Consider the following 15,000-nt stretch of genomic DNA (forward strand, 5'->3'; position numbering starts at 1 on the left):
AGCTTTGCTCCTGCTGCCTTTTTAAAACAGCGTCCATGCATGCTAGCGTATGTTTTAAGCTAGTGTATGTTTAACCATGCCTACGGCCAAAAATACGCTGCGCCTTATTTATGCGTTAAATACAGAAATAGCACCCGTAACTGACACGGCGCCTTTTAATACGGTGCGCCCTATGGTCGCGAAAACACGGTATAGTGGCTTCAATAACGGGAACCGGTTCTCATAAAGGGATTCGAATCCATGGAATCGGTTCGTTTCTTATCGAACAATCGGGAGAAACGGTTTGAACATCGTCGCGTGAAGAAGCCTAAAATTTTTGGTTGTGTTTTCTGCTCCATTTGCTGAATGGCGATATACGATACTGTATACTGTATATCTCGATATTTTTTTTCCGTAAAGTAAAAACAAAACAGTCCTAGTTACCTAAGATACTAAGTATGTCATTATTATGACTTTCTAAGTCAAAATAATGACTTACAAAGTCAAATTAATGACTTACTGTAAGTAAGCGTTTGCAATAAGCGTTTGAAAAAAAGAGTTAAAAGTGGGGCCACATGCTGACATATGCTCAACTCATCATGCTTAATTTATTATAGCATTTGGGAAGCCCATAGTTGATTTTTATTATGTAAATGTTATATTTTTATGAATCAATTGGTCAAATTCAGCTTTGCTAGATGACAGCATCGATAGCCTTTTATTGATTCCGGTAGGTATTCTTTTCGTGGTGGTGGGTGGGTGGTTGCTGTCATGGTGCACGTATTGGAGTGTTGTGTTGGGTTTCGTGAATGGTTGGTAGCTGTTATTTCTCAGGTTGAAAGTGACGTCAAGGAAGTTGACGGTTTGCTTGTTGGCTTCAATCGTGATCCGTAGGCCGTTCTCTTTGAAAATTTGGCATATGCGCTTCTTGGTATTCTCGCTGCTCCTTGGCGAGGCGCGACACACTGCCAGTCCGTCATCACGGTAAATACCGAGGTTCAGACCAAGCAACCCCCCCGTACCAAAAAGCCCTTGATGAAAGCGGATACAATTTCACCCTCACCTATGAACCCACGCCAGAAAACCAGCCAAAAAAGAACAGAAAACGAAACGACATCATCTGGTACAACCCCCCATACAGCAAAAACGTCTCAACTAACATTGGATACAAATTCCTCAATCTGATTGACAAACACTTTCCCAAAGACAACACTCTAAGAAAAGTATTCAACAAGAACAACATTAAATTGAGCTACAGCTGCATGAACAATATACGACAAATCATCTCAAACCACAACAAAACAATTGCAAATGAGCCGTCGGCCCCCAGACAGAGTGACTCCAAAACCAACAAAGACTGTAACTGTTGAAAGAAACCTGATTGCCCCCTCAACGGGGGGTGCTTACAAACATCAGTTGTCTACCAATCTAAGGTAATACGCAAGGACATTAACACATCCGACACATATGTAGGATTAACCGAGGGAGAATTCAAAACCAGATGGAACAATCACAAGGCTTCTTTCAGGAACAAAAACTTGCGAAATACCACAGAACTCAGCAAACACATTTGGGACCTCAAAGACAATAATGTTGAATATTCAATAACATGGCAAATTCTTGCATCCAGCACACCTTACAATAGTGGTAATAAAAGATGCAACCTATGCTTGAAAGAGAAACTGTTTATTATTTACCGTCCAGACCTGTCATCCCTCAACAAGCGCAGCGAAATTGTCACAGCATGCCGCCATAGACGGAAACACCTCCTAGGTAACACATGAGCCAATCACCACGCCCCTAGGCCAGCCTGTACCCACCCACTCTGTGCCCTATATAAACCATGGTATGCGAATGCTCCCATTAAAATCTCCTGATGATTGAGGGTACCCCCCCTCATGAAACAGGCCTGTAGAGATGAAATAGTCTTGTGATTTTTTTTCCCACACATACATATATTGCGCTCTACTACGGTATCGAGCACTATTTTTTGGATAACCTTATTAAGACATATATATATATATATATATATATATATATATATATATATATATATATATATATATATATATATATATATATATTATATATATATATATTATATATATATATATTATATATATATATATATATATATATATATTAGTCGTGGTCAAAAGTTTACATACACTTTTAAAGAACATAATGTCATGGCTTTTTGTGATAGAGTGATTGGAGCACATACTTGTTGGTCACAAAAAACTTTCATGAAGTTTGGTTCTTTTATAAATTTATTATGGGTCTACTGAAAATGTGACCAAATCTGCTGGGTCAAAAGTATACATACAGCAATGTTAATATTTGGTTACATGTCTCTTGGCAAGTTTCACTGCAATAAGACGCTTTTGGTAGCCATCCACAAGCTTCTGGCAAGCTTCTGGTTGAATTTTTGACCACTCCTCTTGACAAAATTGGTGCAGTTCAGCTAAATTTGTTGGTTTTCTAACATGGACTTTGGGGAGGCCATTCTAAAACCTTAATTCTAACCTGATTTAGCCATTCCTTTACCACTTTTGACGTGTGTTTAGGGTCATTGTCCTGTTGGAACACCCAACTGCGCCCAAGACCCAACTTCCAAGCTGATGATTTTAGGTTGTCCTGAAGAATTTGGAGGTAATCCTCCTTTTTCATTGTCCCATTTACTCTCTGTAAAGCACCAATTCCATTAGCAGCAAAATAGGGCCAGAGCATAATACTACCACCACCATGTTTGATGATAGGGTTGGTGTTCCTGGGATTAAAAGCCTCACCTTTTCTCCTCCAAACATATTGCTGGGTATTGTGGCCAAACAGCAACATTTTTGTTTCATCTGACCACAGAACTTTCCTCCAGAAGGTCTTATCTTTGTCCATGTGATCAGCAGCAGACTTTAGACGAGCCTTAAGATGTCGCTTCTGGAGCAAGGGCTTCCTTGCATGGTAGCCTCTCAGTCCATGGCGATACAAAACACGTTTGACTGTGGACACTGACACCTGTGTTCCAGCAGCTTCCAATTCATTGCTGACCTGCTTTTTGGTGGTTCTTGGTTGACTCTTGATCATTTTGACCAATTTTTCTCTTAGCAGCAGGTGATAGCTTGCGTTTTCTTCCTGATCGTGGCAGTGACAAAACTGTGCCATGCACTTTATACTTAGGAGCAATTGTCTGCACAGTTGCTCTTTGGACCTTAAGCTGCTTTGAAATGGCTCCAAGTGTTTTCCTGACTTGTTCAAGTCAGGAAAAAGTTTGTTTTTTCAGATCTGTGCTGAGTTCCTTTGACTTTCCCATTGTCGCGTTTGTAACCGGGTCTAATGACTGCATCACATGAGCCCTATTTAAATGGGCTCAGAGAAGTCAACAGGTGTCGTCAGTCATATACAATCACATGAAGTTAAGAGGCCATGCCATGAAGCTAATTTGATTTGATTGTAACTTTTCTACATCACCAAAATTGATAATGTATGTTGCTGTATGTATACTTTTGACCCAGCAGTTTTGGTCACATTTTCAGTAGACCCATAATAAATTAATAAGAGAACCAAACTTCATGAATGTTTTTTGTGACAAACAAGTATGTGCTCCAATCACTGTATCACAAAAAAATAAGAGTTGTAGAAATTATTGGAAACTCAAGACAGCCATAACATTATGTCCTTCACAAGTGTATGTAAACTTTTGACTACGACTGTATGTCCCTGGACACATGAGGACTTTGATAATGACCAATGTATGATCTTGTAGCTACTTTGTATCGGATCGATACCTACATTTGTGGTATCATCCAAAACTAATGTATCCAAACAGAAGAATAAGTGATTATTACATTTTAACAGAAGTGTAGACAGAACATGTTGAAACAGAAAATAACCAGATATTAACAGTAAATGAACAAGTGGTTTAATAATCAATTTTTATAGCTTGTCCTTTAAAATGTTGACAAAATAATAGAATGATAAATGGGTTATACTTGTATAGCGCTTTTCTACCTTAAAGGTACTCAAAGCGCTTTGACACTATTTCCACATTCACCCATTCACACACACATTCACACACTGATGGCGGGAGCTGCCATGCAAGGCGCTAACCAGCAGCCAAGTGTCTTGCCCAAGGACACAACGGACGTGACTGGATGGTAGAAGGTGGGGATTGAACCCCAGTAACCAGCAACCCTCCGATTGCTGGCACGGCCACTCCACCAACTACGCCACGCCGTCCCTAATGAGAAATGGCACACGATGTTACTGCATACGTCAGCAGATAAATTAGGAGCCTTTTTTTGCTTACATATTACCGGTACTAAAAGACAAGTTGTCTAGTATGTTCACTATTTTATTTAAGGACAAAATTGTTCTTCGATTGCAATAAGAAACATATGTTTAATGTACCGTAAGATTTTTTGTTAAAACAAAGCCAAGAATGCCATTTTTTGTAGTACCCCTTTTATTTTTATTTTTTTTAGAAAAGTATCGAAATACCTTTTGATACCCTGGTGTGTATATATATGTGTACATATACACTATACATCCGGTTTAACTACGTTTAGGGTTTCTCCTTAATGTACAGGCTTCATATTAACCGCCACACCTAACAAAATAAACTAATATAATGTATTGTAGCGTCCAGAAGAAAACAAAGTCTGGCACTCTTTTTAGCTTTTATGGGCCCAATTCCAACAAGTATTTCCTCCGTGCACACACGTCTGCCTCTGTGCTTCACTCCTAGACACACAACACTTGCTCATTCTCAGCCGACACGATGTGTTCACAGACCATGGGAAAATGACCACCATAACACACTAACATACACGTTAACACCAGCCATACGCACAGGGTTGTCTGGAGCGCAGGCAACGTGTCCGCGCTGTGGACATACTTTAATATGTTCGAGATATACCCGTGGACAGCGATCTTCACACTGGCGGCTTTTAATGAGAGAAAGGCTCTCAGCAACGCGAAGCAAGTGTGACGTCAGGCTCTCTACTGCTCACTTTTTGTCAAGGACATGGCGCGACAGAATCTAAACAGTCTCTAAACACGAGTACAGTCGCCAATAACACCAAAAATAGATGCCAGATTTGTTGCCAAACTTTTTTAATTACTGAAAAAGTGAGTAAAATAATTAGAGAAATCTCTAAAAAAAAAAAACAACAGCAAAAATTTTAAAATGCAACAAAACGATATTATGTAAGAAAATATAATACATATAATAATGCTATGCTAAATAATAACACATTTGTTTTAAATGTATATTAATTTTTTTTTGCCTTTTTAAAGAATATATGCATCACAGCAAATCATACGATGATGTCATATCGTTCACGCCGCCACAGGTATTTTGCCAATTTTAGGGGAAATCCTTACATTAACAAAATAAAAATGTCTTACATTACGACCATGCTTTGTCAGAGATGTTTTGTAATGTTATTTTGGGATATTTGCACCTAAAGAAATGCTAGTACGTCAGTTTAGGAATATGGAGATTCGGGGGCGGATTTTTCTGGCTGACTGAAATATTGTGTAAATTGTTTTATAACATGTTCTGGTCGAGTCCTTAATTACAGAATGATTAGTAGGCTGAATATTACATTTTATTAATTAATAGAGAAGCGTAACACATTGTCATGCAGCAATATGAAGCCACCCCACCTGAAAATGATCTGTCTAGGGTACACTTATTATTGATAGAAAATTATACCTATTTGCGATTAATCGCTATTAATTTTTGAGTTAGTTATGAACAAAATGTGATTATCGTGATTAAATATTTTAATCGTTTGACAGCCCTAGTTTGTATATACAGTGTTGGCGCTAGGAATTTTCAAAATGGGGTCACAGGGACCCCATCAAGTCATAAAAACGGGGTCCCACAGTAAATGTTTGGGGTCCCTCTTTTTTGTAAGCATTTTGAATATAAATGATAAATGTATGCATTATCCTGTTATATCTCACATTCTATATTGTGTTTTGGAAAAAGGTTGTCAAATGTTACTTAATTCATTTAAAAAATAATACAAAAGAAAAACAATTTTTATGCATACGTACATTTATTCAGTTATAAACATTCATTCACTTTCTTCTTTCCTTCATGGATCTAAACTTTACCGCTGCCTGTAGCTTTTTCTATATTTTTATTTAACAAGTTGTAGGTGTATTTATTTCAGTATAAAAGTGTAACAAGTGTTTTGCTTCGGTCATGAAATTATGATAATCGTGTGCCAGGGCACACGATAATTTATACATTATTTATACATATATTCATACATTATTTATTTAAAGCTTAAATCTCTAGAGTCTACCTCAACTTCAGATCTATCCGTCAATTCTAAATTAGTTTTCTACCCTTTTTGTCAAAGAAAACTGTTTTTTTATGGCAAACACAAAATATGCAAAATCTTCCACAAAAAATATTTTTCAAAGTGGAATATTTGATGTGAAGTAATCTTGGATAGGTCAATAATTCATAAAAACATTGATTGCGGACGGCGTGGCGAAGTTGGTAGAGTGGCCGTGCCAGCAATTGGAGGGTTGCTGGTTACTGGGGTTCAATCCCCACCTTCTACCATCCTAGTCACGTCCGTTGTGTCCTTGGGCAAGACACTTCACCCTTGCTCCTGATGGCTGCTGGTTAGCGCCTTGCATGGCAGCTCCCGCCATCAGTGTGTGAATGTGTGTGTGAATGGGTGAATGTGGAAATACTGTCAAAGCGCTTTGAGTACCTTGAAGGTAGAAAAGCGCTATACAAGTATAACCCATTTATTTATTTATATTTTGATTCAATGTTATGTTTTGAGCAATGACAGTTTTAAAGAAAAAAAACCAGCTTTGTTTTATTAGTCAACATTGCAACTTTTTCTATATTACATTTCACCTGTAAGCTTTTTTTATTCCACTTTTGTTATGTTTTTGTTTATTTTAATAGTATTTTTAGAATGTGCCATGGGCCTTTAAAACATTAGCTGCGGGCCGCAAATGACCTCCGGGCCACACTTTTGACACCCCTGCTATAGATGATAAAACATTTAATCTGATAAGTCTGCCGATAAAAAACAGAGCCTGGCGACGCTTGCGCGTTTATCGTAACACACAGTCAGCATCTCTGCTTCAGTAAACAATGACGGTAATGACGTCACTGTCAGCGATGCGAGCAACACTTGCTAACTTGTCAGCCACTTCTCCAAGAGACTCCTTTTGAACACTCCTCGCACATTAACACTTCAAAAGGCACATATTTTCTTCCCCGTTTGTTGACCTGCAAAGTATGTTTTTGGGGTGGAGGAGTCTGGTCGGGTGCTGTTTAGCTTGAACCTAACGGCCAACCTGTCTCTATCCTCGAACGATGTCGATCCAGCGGGAGATAAAAGTGAAGTTTCCATGGACTCACCAAGACTAAAACAACTAATTTACTGGAGCCATGGCACAGGATTAAGTTAAAAAGGTTGACTTTACACTCACCTTAGTGTTTACCATGAAGTCTTACTTTTGACAGCCCTTCGCGGTAAAGTTGTCCGAGTGCAAACTGAGGCAGTATTTGTGATTGATAAAACTTTCAGCGAATCAAAATTTACGACCAATAAAAGCTAGGGGTGTAACGGTACACAAAAATTTTGGTTCAGTACGTACCTCGGTTTAGAGGTCACAGTTCGGTTCATTTTCGGTACAGTAAGAAAACAACAAAACATACATTTTTTGGTTATTTACCAAATTTGTAAACAATGGCATAACATACATATACACACAGGGTCCATTGCCAGGGTTAATGTGGTCAACATATATAAAATAAAAACTAAATAAGATAAGGCTCAGAATGGTTTCTTAACAAAACCTTTCTACATATAAAGTGCTTTTTTTGATTGATTGATTGAGACTTTTATTAGTAGATTGCACAGTACAGTACATATTTCGTACAATTGACCTACTCAGTGGCCTAGTGGTTAGAGTGTCCGCCCTGAGATCGGTAGGTTGTGAGTTCAAACCCCGGCAGAGTCATACCAAAGACTATAAAAATGGGACCCATTACCTCCCTGCTTGGCACTCAGCATCAAGGGTTGGAATTGGGGGTTAAATCACCAAAATGATTCCCGGGCGCGGCCACCGCTGCTGCCCACTGCTCCCCTCACCTCCCAGGGGGTGATCAAGGGTGATGGGTCAAATGCAGAGAATAATCTCGCCACACCTAGTGTGTGTGTGTGACAATCATTGGTACTTTAACTTTAACTTTTAAATGGTAACACCCCAATAAGTTTTTCAACTTGTTTAAGTCGGGGTCCACGTTAATCAACATTAAACTGCCTCAAGTTGTTGCTCAGATTAAATAAAATGACAAAACTTTTCTTCTACATATAAAAAGTGCAACATTAAACAGTTTAAAGTCAACTCAGCCTCAGATTAACTTTTCTTCCCCCCCCCCCAGCCTGGCTAACTTGGCAGTAAGAGGATATATAGGCTCATTGTTCTTCCACCATAGAAGTGGGTCAAAATCTAGTTTTTAATGCAATATGGACTTAAATCTGCTGCTATAAAAACATTTGTTATTGCTTTAGCCCTGCCTGACTCGCCAAGGAGAGGCTGCTTGAATGCGGTGGTGATGCTTCAAATGAGTTAGCATGTGTTATGAGAGTAGCGTATGTGTGTGTGTGGCCCTTTAATATGTGACAGCATGTGAGGTGAGTGTGTGGGCGAGCGAGGTGAGGGAGCGGTAGCTTGAGTGCGGGGAGTGGCTAGTGTTTTGTTGGATTGGCTATGTGCAAGACCTCAATAAAGCCACGATTTGCAACTAATCGCCGGACTCGTCATTTACCCTGGAGTCCGGAGCTGTGGAGACCCACTGACGGGTAGAGTGAAGGGTGTTGCCCCCGAGAATACATCAGCCCTGGAGGAGTGTCTCCCCTGCGCTCCTCGACTACGGTCTGGGAGCCGGAAGCAGGAAAGGTGCAACACATGTTTGACGTGTTGTCAGAAGCAGCTGCTGAACAATGTCGGCAAACCGCCATCCTCCATTGTTGTATCGCGCAGCCAAAGTGTTCCCAAACGGGAGATCTTAACGAGGCAGGTGGGTCTTCCAGCTCTGGCTTTTACATGTTGTCATAGCCTGGTCGCTGCTAGCATGTGTACTCGTTCGGTACACCTTCGAACCGAACCGAAACCCCCGTACCGAAACGGTTCAATACAAATACACGTACCGTTACACCCCTAATAAAAATGCAATAAACGGGAACAGAAATTTGATCCGGCAAATATAAACAAAACACCGGCAGAAAGCGATAATCGATAAAAAAAAACAAGCAAACCGGAGTTTTGACCCAAAGAAGGCAGGGTCGGATAAAAAAAAAAAAAATCTGCGTCCTGTGGGCGCGCGGACTTCCGGAAATGCACGTCCTTTCTGATTTCAATGCGTAAAAAGACACAACGGAGTTGTTGCTGTTGCAGTAAAGTGTTTTTTTTTTTAGTTTAATGCATTATGTATAAAATACATTCTGCGATGAGGTGGCGACTTGTCCAGGGTGTACCCCGCCTTCCGCCCGATTGTAGCTGAGATAGGCTCCGGCGCCCCCGTGACCCCCAAGGGAATAAGTGGTAGAAAATGGATGAATGGATGGCAATCACAATTTTGGAGAGAAAATCGCAAATTATGTGTTTCTTAAAATCGTACAGTTCAATGCGTAAAAAGACACAAAAAGTGCGTTAACGCCAACAGTGTATATGTATGTGTGTATGTGTATATTTATATATATATATATATCCATCCATTTTCTACCGCTTACAAACATACACACATTTCACCACTGTCGCCTTTTGACAACGGAGCTGTTGCAGTAAAGTGGTTTTTTTTTTAGTTTAATGCATTATGTAAAAAATTGAAAATCACAATTTTGGAGAGAAAATCGCAAATTATGTGTTTCTTAAAATCGTGCAGCCCTTGCGTGTGTGTGCATGTGTGTGTGTGTGTGTGTGTTCCATTAAAGACAAAAAGTGCTGTCTCAGTTCTGAGGATGGAGCATGTTGTTGGAGGTACGGGTCGTGAAAAGGTATTCCTGCTGTGGTGACACTTGGAAGAGGTGGGGGAGGCTTGTTTTGTGGTCTATGTAATTACATGGGAGAGGGGCCACATATCACATACACACCAGACTTGTTGTCACCTGCAGTCACGTGACATGGTCTGGTTGAATCAGAGCGCTGGTGTGTTGTTGATGAAACAAAAGATGAAAGTGAGGGGATGGCGTCCTCAGTCTGCAGATGTTAAATCAAGATGGCCGCCGGGCAGAGAATATTGTAGGCGGAGTCGGCGACCCTGCATGTGGGCGTGTGGCCGTGAGGTCATCATGGGAGCGGTTGGGCACGCACAGCCGAGTTGACCTTTCACCTATAGCAGTGATGGCGAGCTGCAACGAGGCTCCGAGGGCCCACGCCGCCGGTCAAAAGCGTTCATTGTTTGGCCGCTCAAGAATGTGATGAAGTCATGGGAGGAAATTTAATTGGACCCTGCCCCCCGCCCCCTTCCCCTCCACAACAATTGTCACGCCCCTTACCTCCCCCGTGGCTGAAGAGCGCTCCCAGGAATGCTGGAAAATGTCCTTGAAAACACTTGTTTGGCGGCGTTGTGGAAACCTGCTGGAAAACATCGAGCACAAAGTTTGTGTCAAAATCTTCTCTGCTGGGGGCGGGGAGGCCACCCATGTGCTAGTTATGTATTGCTGACGCAGGAAGTTAGCTTGGGGTGGCTCGCTGCCTCCTTTGTGCTCGCTCGGCTGTCAATGTCCAAAACGGGACAGGAAAAGTCCCATCATCCTCTCTCTCTCGCCAGGCTTCCTACATTACTGCTGTTAGCGTGTCATATCGTCCAGTTGACCCCGCCCACCAGTGTGAGGAAGAAAAGCTCTTTGACTGTCTTTTCATGTCAGGGCTTGATTGTGGTGGGGGGAACTTAACGGTGCTTAAAGAACTAGCTGCTAACTGAACTTTGATTAATTCCGTACAAGACACAGACAGAGACTCAGAGGGGGGGCTTGTTTGCTGTTTCTTCATGTTTCCTGTAATAAAAATCCAGCCAATCAGCTTCTTCTGTTTTATTTGCACACTGAGGCCCCCAGCTGAGGCCCCCCTGTCATCACATTGTTTACAGAACAGATTCTTTGACTCAGACCCCCCACCCCTCACCCACATCTACACACACACATCCTGTGACCTGTTTAGACTTGTCAGGTATGTCTCGGCTGCTCGTCCTCACAAGATGGCTGCCGATGATGAGAAGACAACGTAGAAATGTGGTGTAACTATGTTAGCATGCGTGACCTTTGATCCTATCTTTGCCCGCAGGTAAGGCCTTTGATATCACGTACGTGCGGCTGAAGTTCCACACCAGCCGGCCGGAGAGCTTCGCCATCTTCAAGCGCAGCAGCGAGAGCGGCCCCTGGGTGCCGTACCAGTACTACAGCGGCTCGTGTGAGAAGACGTACCGAAAGACCAACCGCGGCTTCATCCGCACCGGCGAAGATGAGCAGCAGGCGCTCTGCACCGATGACTTCAGCGATATCTCGCCGCTGACTGGCGGGAACGTGGCCTTCTCCACGCTGGAGGGTAGACCCAGCGCCTACAACTTTGACCACAGCCCTGTTTTGCAGGTGGGTGTTGCATGTCCACGAGCAGGAAGTACACGTGCACGAGATACAGCGCTTGTGTTGGACACCTACTGACCGTGTGTTGTATTTCTTGATCACGTTTAGCTCATGTGACCATACCTCTTCACTGCGGAAGCCCTTAGATACTCTTGTCCGAGAAAGGCAGTCCCACTCAGTAACATTTATTAAACTTAAAGCAGAATCATCCGCTGGAATATTCGTCCTCCGTGTTTAGCAGCTCTTGACTTCCTTATTTGACCTGTGGACATGGAGTTATTTTTACCAAGCGCTGGAGAGGCGGCGGCGTTTCGGAGGCGTCAGACGGCTGGGTGTCACTGCCACATTCCTGCTAGGAGTGTGGGGGTGGAAGGTGATCATTTGACCACCATGCCGCCATGTTTAACCAACCAGCGGCTCGCTCATCAGGTTTGTATTGTAGAATACGGACACTCCTGCCTTTTGTGGTTTGTCTCTTCTCACCAACGTTGAGACATTTGCTTTTTGGCTTCTCCTAGAACTCCACATTACCGCTTTTGCGATGCATCAAAACAGTCCGCTGCTGTTGTATCTTCCCCTAGCTAGGCTAACATCTAAGTAGCATCAAAGACAAATGTCAATCAAGCTCCATGTCTGTTATACAAATGTGACTGTTACCCCAACACCATCTGCTGGTGAGAAAAAGAAGTGTGCATCATGCTATGGTCACTGTGTGCATGTGTGTACGTGCACAGGGATAAGTGTACTGTTGTTCCATTCCAGCTGAAGCTTCCACAACGTTGTATGATTGATGGCGAGCAGACGGCGAGAATAGGCACAGCTGCAGGGAGGGAGGGCTCTCTTCCTGTGAGGACGCTTTACAGCAGCTGCAGAGCGTCCAACGATGACAGAGCCAAACTTGCAAGCACACGAGCCGATGTTCACACACGCTCACTTCCTGTTGACCTTTAACCTGCGCGTTTAATGATTGACATGTCTGTGTGATAGCCAGGAGTCAACAGTGCCTTAGCTGTGTTTGCATGAAGCTTTATTTAGACGGCATTTGAAGAACAAAAGTGTGGAAACACCTGCTCAAACAAAGCTAACACTAGCGTGTGTTTGCTAGCTTGCTGGTGCGTGCACAAGAACAAGGAAATCCAAGTCTGTGTCACGGCTGGACAGACGCTGGAAGGAGCGTCTGTTTCAGGCAATCCCTCCAGCGTTAGAGGTGAATATTCCTGGGAGACGCTGATTGTTTATCTCAGAGCAGTTGCTGTGAAATCTCACTCTGCTGCAGAAAAAACCCCTGAGGGCAGATAGCTAAGCATGCTATCAACAGGAGGTTTATCGCTGGCCTTGGCTGTCTTGTCCTCCCCCCCCCCATGTTGCGAAACTTTTTATCGCCTGTGACGAGACTGCGAGTCTCAAGCAAAGCAATGCTAGTGAATTTCCTGTGACCATGATGACGACCCAATGTTGTGTCTGTTGCAGGACTGGGTGACGGCCACCGACATCAAGGTGACATTGAACAGGCTCAACACGTTTGGTGACGAGGTGTTCAACGACCCCAAGGTGCTCAAGTCCTATTACTACGCCATCTCCGACTTCGCCGTGGGTGGAAGGTAACCGCTGGGAATGTTGTCTTTGTGTGTGAGCGGGTGCTTTTTTTCACATTACAGAAGCTGGAATAATCTCTTTGAAATGTGGAGCACATTTCCATTACACAGCCGGCATTCCTGGCATTCCTGGGCAACAGGCCCGGATTACAGGGGAACCGGAATGGGGTGGAACCAGCAGCGTGACAAGCGGAAGAAAAGGACAAGTCCTGGACTTTAGCACCTGTCCTCCTTGTTTGACTTAGACTTGGAGTGTTTGCATGAATTTATCATCTCTGAATGTTCCCCATACCAGTCAGGAGTCCAGCATCATGCAAACACAACCATGATTATTATGAAGAGGTTTACTGACCAACACACTGAACCAACACCACCTTTTTTCCCACATTGCCAAAATACATTCGAAAGCTGAACCGCTAACAGCTGGCTGAAGTCATTGGATGTGTCTCAATTTGGCGCACTTGTGTACTTACACTTTAAAGTCTTTTAAGTACATGTGTGCGGACTCTTGAAGTGTAGAAAATATGGTAAAATGCAGTAAACTGTCCATACTCCAAAACAATTAAAAACAGTCAGTGTGCAGGGATGGACACTTACCACCCTCATTAGTCGCCATCTTGGCAATATAGCGGAAGGGGAGGGACTAAAAAAACCTTTCCAAATGTAAAAAGAAAGTAAATATTGTGATTGCCATTTTAGGAAGGTGTTAGTGTCAAACTGTCAACATTTACACATTCAGGAACTAAGTACACAGTGTACTGTGTACTTATTGAACTGATGCAAGTACAACGGTACCTCAACTTATGAACCCCACCCATTGGACTCTAATTGAACTGTATTTAATCTGTGCTTGACCCCCATCCCAACACCACATTTTTAACATGCAAGATGCCTGTAAAAAGAAAAATGTTACGATGTACTACAAACTACAGTAGTTTTATGAAATTCATCCATCCATTTCCTATACAATTATTCACACTCACATTCATACCGATGGACAATTTTACAGTTTCCAATTAACCAGGTGCGTCTCAAATATTTTCTGTTGCACCCCCCTGAGGAAGAAGAAAATAACTATAACTATAACCGTAACTATAAATAATATAATTTGTCTATAAAAATGTTATTACTATACCTCTGCATAACATTGTAAGCTTATTAACATTAAAGGAAACAACACACTGGTCTTTCCTCGTCTCCTACCGTGGGTACAGTGAAGTTAAGTGCTACATACGCTTTATCATATTCTGGTAGGGCAAAAAAAGCATGTTCCCTGAGCTCACTCGCGCCCCCAACACTATTTGAGAACGACTGAATTAACCTAACATGCATATTTTTGGAATGTAGGAGGAAGGCGAAGAATACCCAAGCACGCACGGGGAGAACATGCAAACTTTACACAGAGATGTCCAAACGGAGATTTGAAACCAGATCTGCCTGATCTCCTGACTGTATGGGGCCTACATCAGTGGTGCGGTCCATGATGCATTTGCTACCGCGCCACACAGAAACATTAAGTAACGCTCTTTCTCCGACTTAACTTTCGCCTGTGCCACTAAACACACCAGTAGCTTGTTTATAGATGTATATTACAACTCCTTACAGAAAATCCCCATTTGTTATAGTACATGGGACAATGCACATTAATGAACATATAAAATGTTAATGAGCCAAATTGTAGCCAAAGGCTAATTTCCATCTGCAGTTCCCACCAGGGTCATTGTATATAGCAGGGGTTCTTAACCTTTTTGACCTTGGTTCCCAACTTTTCCGCTACAGAGGGGCCTGGGGACTAT

General features: G+C 42.3%; 1 protein-coding gene across 1 annotated transcript in view; it reads left to right on the forward strand.

The window, feature by feature from the left end:
- The window catches only part of lamc1 (laminin, gamma 1), a 46,846-nt gene that overhangs the window by 16,442 nt on the left and 15,404 nt on the right, over window positions 1–15,000 (forward strand). The window contains exons 2-3 of the mRNA XM_061979191.2: window positions 11,311–11,615; window positions 13,080–13,210. Coding sequence (XP_061835175.1) covers window positions 11,311–11,615; window positions 13,080–13,210 — 436 coding nt within the window. The remainder of the gene's footprint in view (window positions 1–11,310; window positions 11,616–13,079; window positions 13,211–15,000) is intronic.

This window comes from Nerophis lumbriciformis, linkage group LG19 (assembly GCF_033978685.3).
Source record: "Nerophis lumbriciformis linkage group LG19, RoL_Nlum_v2.1, whole genome shotgun sequence".
Classification (NCBI taxonomy): Eukaryota; Metazoa; Chordata; class Actinopteri; order Syngnathiformes; family Syngnathidae; genus Nerophis; species Nerophis lumbriciformis.